This window comes from Pelodiscus sinensis, chromosome 10, assembly GCF_052426305.1.
Source record: "Pelodiscus sinensis isolate ZL-2025 chromosome 10, ASM5242630v1, whole genome shotgun sequence".
NCBI lineage: Eukaryota > Metazoa > Chordata > Testudines > Trionychidae > Pelodiscus > Pelodiscus sinensis.
Window position 1 is genome coordinate 56,024,476 of NC_143061.1, and position 8,766 is coordinate 56,033,241.

At 47.3% G+C, this 8,766-nt stretch overlaps 1 protein-coding gene across 3 annotated transcripts in view; it reads left to right on the forward strand.

The window, feature by feature from the left end:
• UBXN7 (UBX domain protein 7) overlaps positions 1-8,354 on the forward strand; it is a 28,649-nt gene extending 20,295 nt beyond the window's left edge. For all 3 annotated transcript variants that reach the window (XM_075937195.2, XM_075937197.2, XM_075937198.2), the window contains exon 11: positions 969-8,354. In XM_075937195.2, coding sequence (XP_075793310.1) covers positions 969-1,130 — 162 coding nt within the window. In that variant the 3' untranslated portion in view covers positions 1,131-8,354. The remainder of the gene's footprint in view (positions 1-968) is intronic.
• Positions 8,355-8,766: the final 412 nt, after the last annotated feature.

Below are 8,766 nucleotides of genomic sequence, written 5' to 3' on the forward strand. Positions count from 1 at the left end.
TCCTCACTGATGCACTGTGTGCTTTTCATAGAGGAGCAAGGCATGGAGCTTGCCTATGTCCATTCAACACAGGTGGGAGTGCTCCCCGCGCACGACAGGCCAGAAGACTTCTCTTAGCAGTGCCCACAGAAGGAGCCGGCTCGGGCCCCCTCTTTCTCTCCTGTTGAAAAGTGACCTTTGTTTTCCTACTATCCTTTCCCCTGCCCTATTGGTTTGCCGTGTTGTTGCTTTCTTCTTGCACCCCTTTTAACTACCTCCTGTATTCCTTTCTCTCCAGTCTCCTTTTCCTTGGCTCTGCGCGTGGTGTTCCCTTCCCCTCCTCTCCTGACACAGGCAGGCACCCATCCCGACACAGCCACTGCTGTTTGGGCTTCCTTACAAATGTTTTTCCTTTTCCCTCCCCCTCCTCCAAAGCCCCCACAATGTTGACATTCTAGCGAGAGGCGTGAAGGAGCTCAGAAGAGCAGCTGACAAATATTTGTTTTGAGAATAAGCAGAAGATTAAATTGTAGGTTTAAAAATATGATGAACTCAATATGATCCTGTTCAAGTAACCTAGCAAAGTCACGTCTTTCAAAGAGAATCACTTAACTCTATTTCTAGTGGTGACTGCCAATAAACAACTAAGGAGTTGTTTGAATATTTTAGGACTTCCTTGCAGGTGCCATTTTACTGTCTTAACGTGTAGTCCCAAATCCACCATGCTTGTATTAATTTGCTGAGATCCATTTCTCTTCTGGTTAAAGTTTTCATTAGTTAGGGACCCCTTAGTTTAGTGGCGCCCAGCACTTCAGTCCTGGGAGCTATAGAAGTGTGTCGGTGAGACAATAATACAACTAACTCCTTTATTACCGAACTTCTCACTCCATTTCTTTTGTCCACCATGGCAAATTTTAATATTTCAAAGGGAAAGTTGTCTCTGTACTTGATTCTGATGTGAATCAGCCCTTTCTTACCTTTTCCCGTAGGCTCTCGTGAAGCACGTCCAGTCTAAAGGCTACCCTAATGAACGTTTTGAACTTCTCACCAACTTCCCTCGAAGGAAGCTTTCTCATCTGGACTATGACATCACATTGCAAGAGGCTGGCTTGTGTCCGCAAGAGACCGTCTTTGTGCAGGAAAGGAATTAGCACCATGGCCTGAGCTCTCCAAGCCTCCTTCCCACCTCCTCTTTGCCTGTGACTCCAACTCCTGAAGTATGTAGCTGGTCTCATGGGATTGCTGAGCTGATATCGGGCAGACAGACATTTGCCCCTCCTCCCTCTTCCTCCTTGTCTTGTGACCAAATGAAAATTCTGAGAGGTGAGCTTTCCCAGCTTTGGCCTTGGGAAAATCATGCTCTAACTGGAGAGGAACATGCCCTCTCGCAACTGCACATCCCTTTCTTGGAACAAAAGGGGAGTCTGCATACAACATGCTGGGGTTATGGGTGGCCATAACTAACGCGCGCGCGCGCGCACACACACACACACACACGCACGTTTCACTGCTACCCCCAAAAATCTATTTTGTTAATATATTTTATTTTTGAGAAATACCAAGTGGCTAGGCACTGAGTCGTTTCCCCGCAGAGAGAAGTTGTAATTTGCAGTGTTGTTTTCTCTTTTTGGTTTTCTACACACAAGGTCTCCGTTAACCTTGTGAGGGTCCTTGTCATGTCCTCGGCAGAATGCTGAGTGGCTGAGAGGTGTGGCATGTGTGTCGCAGTTCAGGCGGGGGCAGCTTGGCAGACGACATTTGCATGTTTCCCCTTTTTTCCTGCTGATGAGGTGACCTCTTGTGTTAAGTGCGGGTTGACCTGCCAGTGAATTTGGCAGATATCTAGCATGCCCCACGTGGGAATTGGATGCTTGGCCTGGAGCTAAAACCTCCTGTTCTTGCCATTAGAACTCACTCCCTAGAAGCTATTCTTACTCCAGAACGTGGTCAGGACTTTACTGGTGGTGAGAGACTGGAAGAATCTCTCATTTGCTTTAAAGCTTTTGCCATTGTACAATTTAAAAACTAATTTGATTCTCTGTTTCCTAGGCAATTCCCTTTCCGAGGGCAATAGGACATTCACAAAGCAGGCAGGTTATAAGAACAGTAGGTTCTAGTGCCAGGGTTTCCTTTATTATAAACTGTAAAAGAAAGGTCACGTTTACTGGGTCACATGGTCTGAGGGACTTCAACTCTCCTGGCAATTTGAGCCTGCTGTCCCACTGCCCAGTTGGAATGAAAATGAAGTAGAGGGATTTGTGTCAGTGACAAGTTGTAAGAGTTGTGTGATCCGTGTTTTCTATCTCCCAAAGCGCAAGCCCCACACACACTATGGGTAAGGTATCTGTTAACCAAGCGTAGAACGCAGCATGTAGAACAGGACGGCCCCGGTACTTTCTGCCCTATGTATTCTTTCTGTCCACGTAAGTCTGAGCCGCTCGACAGTCAGTGTTCAAGGCCTTACAGTAGCCTGCAGTGCGCCAGTCCATTTCATGGCTAACTCGTCCTTTTGCAGACACTAGTACTGATGCAGGCTGTTCTTTTGTAACTGATCGTTTGTGCTAGCACATTCTGCAGTGGTGGCGGAAAACAAGCTTCTTCACAAGGGACATAAAATACAGGTAGGTGCACCTGCGAATCAGACAAAACCGTTTTTATAGAGTGAAAGATTAACACCTCTCCCTCCCACCAGTGGACTCCATTGTGTTTGTCAGAAAATTGTGTCTCCTGGCATCAGTGTCAAAGAAAAGAATGAATGCTGGCAATAACGCTTCCCAAGCCAAAAAAACTCTCCCCGTGGATGGCTAGGAATAGAATGGGGGATAAACTTTCCCAGATACTTTGCCTTTAATTTCCCTCCAGGTTGCATTCCTATGTTAAAGGATGTTACCTGGGAAATCAGTGACTGCCCGCTCTAGTCCTTGTGGGTCTTTGCAAGCTAACCGTCCTCTTGTCCGTAAGGCTGTGAGTTCTTATGTGTAATTCTATAATTGTATACATATTTATAAGCATATTTATATAAGGCTTTCTGAACGATAATTTGACTAAACGCATTCACGTCAAGGCCACTTTGAGTTCTACTCCAGAATACAAAAGCCTGCTCTGATCTCTTGTCGCTGTCCAATAGCCGAGTCACACCGGAGGTGATCTTGGGATTCCAAGATGACCAATCGTTGTCTGTGTTGCTCTCAGAGGGGACTCTACCAACAGAATTGGCCAGAGAAGAGCTGCAACAGTCCAGAGGGGGGAGTGCATGGGTGGCTGTGGGAGAAGGGGAAATGGTGACTCTGGAATGGAGGCTACCCGGAACCACAAACTACACACTCCCGACGTGGCTGCTCGGCAGAGGCGCGGTGGTGACCAGTGTCATGCACTTCTAGATGCTTTTTCAGAGCCCCAAGACTTACTGTGTAGCCCATATGCCTGGGCTCTTCCTTGTTCACTACATTGATCAAGGCTCCAGGTTTCCATGGCTCTCCCTGATGAGCCCTGAGGCACAGGGAAGTGGGGCGTTGGCAGTTCCACTAGCGCCTGTGTTAAATTGCTGGTTGGGGGCTGTGATCGTTCAGAGCAATATTCAGACTGGCTCTCTGGCCCTTTTTGACATCACATGCTCTGGTGCACAGCTGTAATCTCCCTAAACAGTTCTGTTGTCTCTTCCCAAGCCCCAGTCTTCATTACACTTTGACTCGAGCTGCAAGGCAGTCAGAAGCCTTATCTCTTCTCCCTGCTCAGTTTCAAGGAGCAGGACTTTTACACAGGCTGTCTGCATTAACAAGCTGAATTTGAGTCCTGAGCCATCTTCTAATTCAGCCTTCAGTTGTTAAAAACTGCCCGCCCACCTTTCAAGCAGCCTGGGCTGGCGGAGAAGTCACAGTTGTGCTTTGAAGAGAAGCCCCGCGTGCTTTGCAGTGGGCGAGGTATAAAGAGGAGATCTGCCTCTTACCCGGTCTGGCCGTGGCGCTCCGCACTAGAGTTACCGTAACGTGATGTACTCTGGGAGCCTGCAGCTAGCTCCCAGTTCCCGCGTTTTTAAGCAATCGACCATTTTTAAACAAGCCCAGTTTGGCGGGGCGGGAGGGAGGGGAGGAGGGGGGGATTTCATCTGTCAACTGCACTTTCCTTCTACTCCATCCCTTTGCCCAAGGGTACTTTAACCAGGGCGTGATGGAAGTGTATCGACATTCCTGTTCCTTCGGGGATCGCTCAACTGCCACTTGCTCTCCCAAATGTATTTAATGATTTAAGCAAGTTGAAAGTAGCCTTTGGTGGTGGAAGGCAGCTGAACTTCCTGGGCTGGGGATCTGAGACTGCCAGATCTCAGAGCTCCAGGGAACCTGAAAGGAAGAAGTAGACGTGTAAATACATGCCTGGCATGCTACTCTCTGCTGCTGGGAACAATAGTAGCCAAGCATTTGATGGTTTATACGCCACTGCCCAATGAAACTGGCTTCTAATGGGGTTTGGTTGGTGCTTTTTTGAGGACTCTTAAAATGAAGGACCCATGGCACTGTGAGTGGGAGTAGCTGCGGTGGTCACTTATGCCAGCGCACACCCACTCTGAATGCTTCCTCTTGTGAAAGTGAGCTAGCCACCTGTTCAAAGGTGTGAAACGCTCTCCTGCATGCTGGCTGTTGCGTTTACAGGATGATTAGGTGCTGCCAGTTGGGGGCTGAATGGTCGAGTGGTCACGGAATAATCCCTGATCTTTGGGCCAGGCCTGCTAGCATCTCTTCCCAAGAAGCAGTTAGTGCCTCTTCTAGTTGGGTCCTTTATCCTGTCCGTGTAAGCCCCACACTGCAGCCATCAGCTACGTGGCACGGCTAAACATTCTAGTGGGGCCTAGGGATGGAAGCGGCTAGTCGACTAGCCAATAAGCTGATGCTTAGCGGGTAGTCGAGTAGTGACCCAACCCGTCACTTCCCCCCGCCTTTGCTGCCTCTGATTGAGGCTTAAGCCAGTCTCCTTCCCCTCCCCCCCCCCACTCATCTCTGTGGGAGGCAGGGCAGGAAGAGGTGTTGTGGGGGATCAGGCGTGAGCCAGGAATCAGCTGATTCCCAGCTTGTGCCCAGTCCCAGACGCCATGCCTCTGCTTTTTAAATGCATTAAGAGCCGCCATACATTTAAAAAGCAGAAGCTCGGGGGGCGGGGGGGAGGAAGGGGGGGAACCTGGGGCAAACTGGGAATCCGCTGTCCTGGCTTGCGCTTGGTCTCCCCCCCACCCTCCCGCACTTCAGCCTTTTAAATGTATTAAGAGCCTGATGGGAGTGGATATCCATGGCAGGTAAGGGAGGGAGTAGCCATCTCCACCTCCACCCTTTCCAGTGACTCGCGTTTCAGACTCTGGCGCTTTGAGCTGTGGCTCCTTGAAGGAGCAGTCTGACTCGCATGTTCCATTGGTCTTGTTTTGCTTTCTGACATTAATTCCTTCCGAATTAGCCACACGCATTGCAGCTACTCCTGACTAGGAGTTGACCTTCGGGAGCTTCATAAACGTCGAGAGCCCATGAGGTTGAAGGAGGGAGATGTTGGGCCGTCCCTACTGAGGAGGAATTTGAGATGTGCAACTCCCAGGATACTGGGAGTCCTGGCCACCTTACAGTAGTCTCCTCCCCGCTCCTGTAAAGCTGGAGGTCATGGTGCTAGATTTCCACACAGTGAAGGAAGCTGGCCAAAAGCTTCAACCTTGCAACTCCTCTGGTGGCCAGCAAAGGCGGTGAGGGCCTTGCAAAAGCCACTGCACGACTTTCAGGGAGCTTTGAATTGGGATTTTCCTTGTCCGCTCACAGCTGAAGGTTTGCTCTTGGAAGCGCATTGCGCTGCCTGGAAAACAACCAGACGGGCTGGTCTCTCCAGTTACGTGGAACAGCCTTGAATTAGAGGCTTTTAAAGTCTTGTTTTTAGAATGTTGGTAAATCAGTGACACGGGGTGTCAGACTGATCAGGAGCTATTTACACAGACTTTCCTTAGCTGTGCTACATCACAGCTTTTCAAAGAACCAAATCTACTAGTCCATTAGTACAGGTGAGTGGAAAAACTCGGGGTGGGGATGCAATCCATTGCTAACCAGTGTAGATAGTTGTGTAGAAATGTAGGTCCCTGTGATGTGTTGGTGCTGTAAATACTCTGTTGCATACAGTTCTGCATTTGTCATCTGACACAATGCACATACACCTCTACTTCTGCTCTCATGGTGTATGCGATTGCTAGATACCTTTAATGAAATTCAGCCCTGCCCACGTTTAAAAGCTAGCAGGTGTCACAAAACCCTCGCTGTCTTTTTTCAGTACGTTTATCCACCGTTGTGCAGACTGCAGTTAAAATGGGATTTATAGATGTAAATAGCCCATCTCAGCGTTCCTTATTCTCTTTGTAGAAATGCTGTGTGGGGAGTAACATTAGCCACAAGTTTGAATGAGCTACACAACTGACAGCATGCAGGACTCTGTCTGCTCAGCGTACAGTTTTGCTTTTAAGAATATAATTGACAAACTACCTGGAATCCTAGCAATAAAAAGCAATCCAGTTTGCCCTTCAGTAGACCTATTGGCCTCTCACGTCTCAATGCAGAATTCATTTTTATCAAACCAAACCGATTAAATATGCCGAGAAAGGGTGCTAGTCCAGTATCGCTAACTGTAATTGCCTATCCCCGTTTCTGCTCTGGGCAATCTGTAGCCTCAAACAGGACTGTGTCTGTAGCAATGTGGTACAGCCTAGGGGTGTCTGAGCATCACTTGGTGCAGTACCTCCGTCACGACTGATTGACAGTGATGATTAGACTGTAACCTTTGGAATAGAAAGTCTGTTTGTCCGTTTGTTACATTGGCTCTTGACAAGCAGAATGCTGGGTCCACCAGCACTGCCGGACCATAACGATTTGAGCTACAGGTCCCTTCGTAATGAGGCGCCATGTGGAATATGCAGACCAGAGTTCTCAAAAGTGTGCGAATGAATACGAATGGCCACGTGATTAATGCAGTTCATGCATCGAGGTTAGCTGGGGATTGGCTAGACGTTTCTGGGTGAAACGGGATGTGTCTTAGAGGCATTGTCCGTTTTGGCAATTATCTTTGTAGTGGTTTTGTGGGCAAGAGACTAGCTGGGTTTCCCCCACTCTTCTTGCTGAACTCAGCAGTTTGGCTGAATCGGTTTGCAGGCATTTCTTAGTTTTTTTTACATCCTTTCTTTTACCAAGCTAGTAGTTGGGGTCCAGGTATGGAGATGTGTGGACATGCTTTGACTATATTAAGTATAAAGTCTAACAGCGTCCAGCCCCATGCTTTTGTCATGCTGTGTGAACATTTCTGATCGCTTTAAAAAAAAATAGCATCATCTTCCACTGTTTTTCTGTAAAGGCTAGGATCATCTATTTAATTAAATAACTCAAAATTGTGTAACATTGACCTGTATAAATGTGCCAGACACCTTTCCAAGATGGTGTTCTCGTTAATCTCCAGATTTTAAGTAGTTTCTCTTCAAATTAATTTGAACAAATTTCAGCAACTGGCGGTTGAAATCTGGATACATTACTGCTACAGTCATGACCTTACAAAGATTTTCCCTTGTATGCCAGGAAAGTGCGCGGTTTTATTGCAGGTCAGTTATGAGCTGTTTGCTTCTTGAACCTGTGAGGTTAATGGGTGCAGCTTTGTGTCATAAAAGGGTAGTTTTATTCAGATCTCTTAATTAGCTGTGAAAACTCTACAGTGTCCATCCACTCCTAACAGAAATGGCCATACTGGCTTTGTATTGGAGAATGCAGCACTTAGTGTCACTGTCGTATGCCTTAAATTGCTTCAGTTTGCCAGCTACCATTCTGGAAAAATACATTACTAGTAATTACAGAAATTCTGGACTTGGTCATGTCAGTTATCCTTTCCATCAGTACACGTTCAGGATGGAGGAGGGGAATTCTCGATCTTATTTATATAAAGGGGCAGGAACTTTTCAAGTCCTAAGAGGATACAGCATACATGTAGATGGAGTGGGGGTGAGGCACTGTTTTATAGAACAGCTTTAATTGACAATCTGAGTCAAACTCAGCAAAGTCGGGGAGTGTGGGGTCTTAAGGCATACTGTGCACGCCACTACAATACGGGATTGGCTCTTCAGTTGATAAACATAGTTTAACTGCAAGATTGTGGCTTTTTGCCTGTCATTTGGTACAGCAGTCCTTTTCATTAATTATGATGCAACTAAGTGTAGGAGGAGAAGTCTTTGAAAGATTTCAGCTCACTGTGCTTGGAGGGACCAAACTCAAGGAAACCTCTCTGATCTATACAAACAACTGCTGCATTTTTATAAATATGTGTAAATGTCCTATTGTAATATTTGACCCTGGAAATAAAACAAACTGTTTTCAATAACTTCACCTTTTGGTTTTGTATTCTGTGGGAACTGGCATGACCCGAAGCCATATCTGGTGCTCCTGTGTTTTCTTCACTTGACAGTATTTTGTCATTGAATACACGTGCCCAGCAATAAAAGATCTGTAGCATCACATCTTGGAGCTTGGGTCAGGTGACGTAGGCCGTCTAGACCACGTTTTCCTCGTGTCGTGTAGTACTGTCAAACCTTATTACAATCACCAGAGCTCGACACTTAGTGTAACCTACTCACTCATGGCGAGTCGATTACAAGCCGGCACAGCTGCGCAGCACGGTAAGCGCATGCACACACGCTGAACCACGCGGCTGGCGAGCAGGGCTCACCGCTGCTTGGCGAGCCCTGACAATCTCAATTGACCATGTGTATGGATTCCACCCCTCCCCTATGGTAGTAAC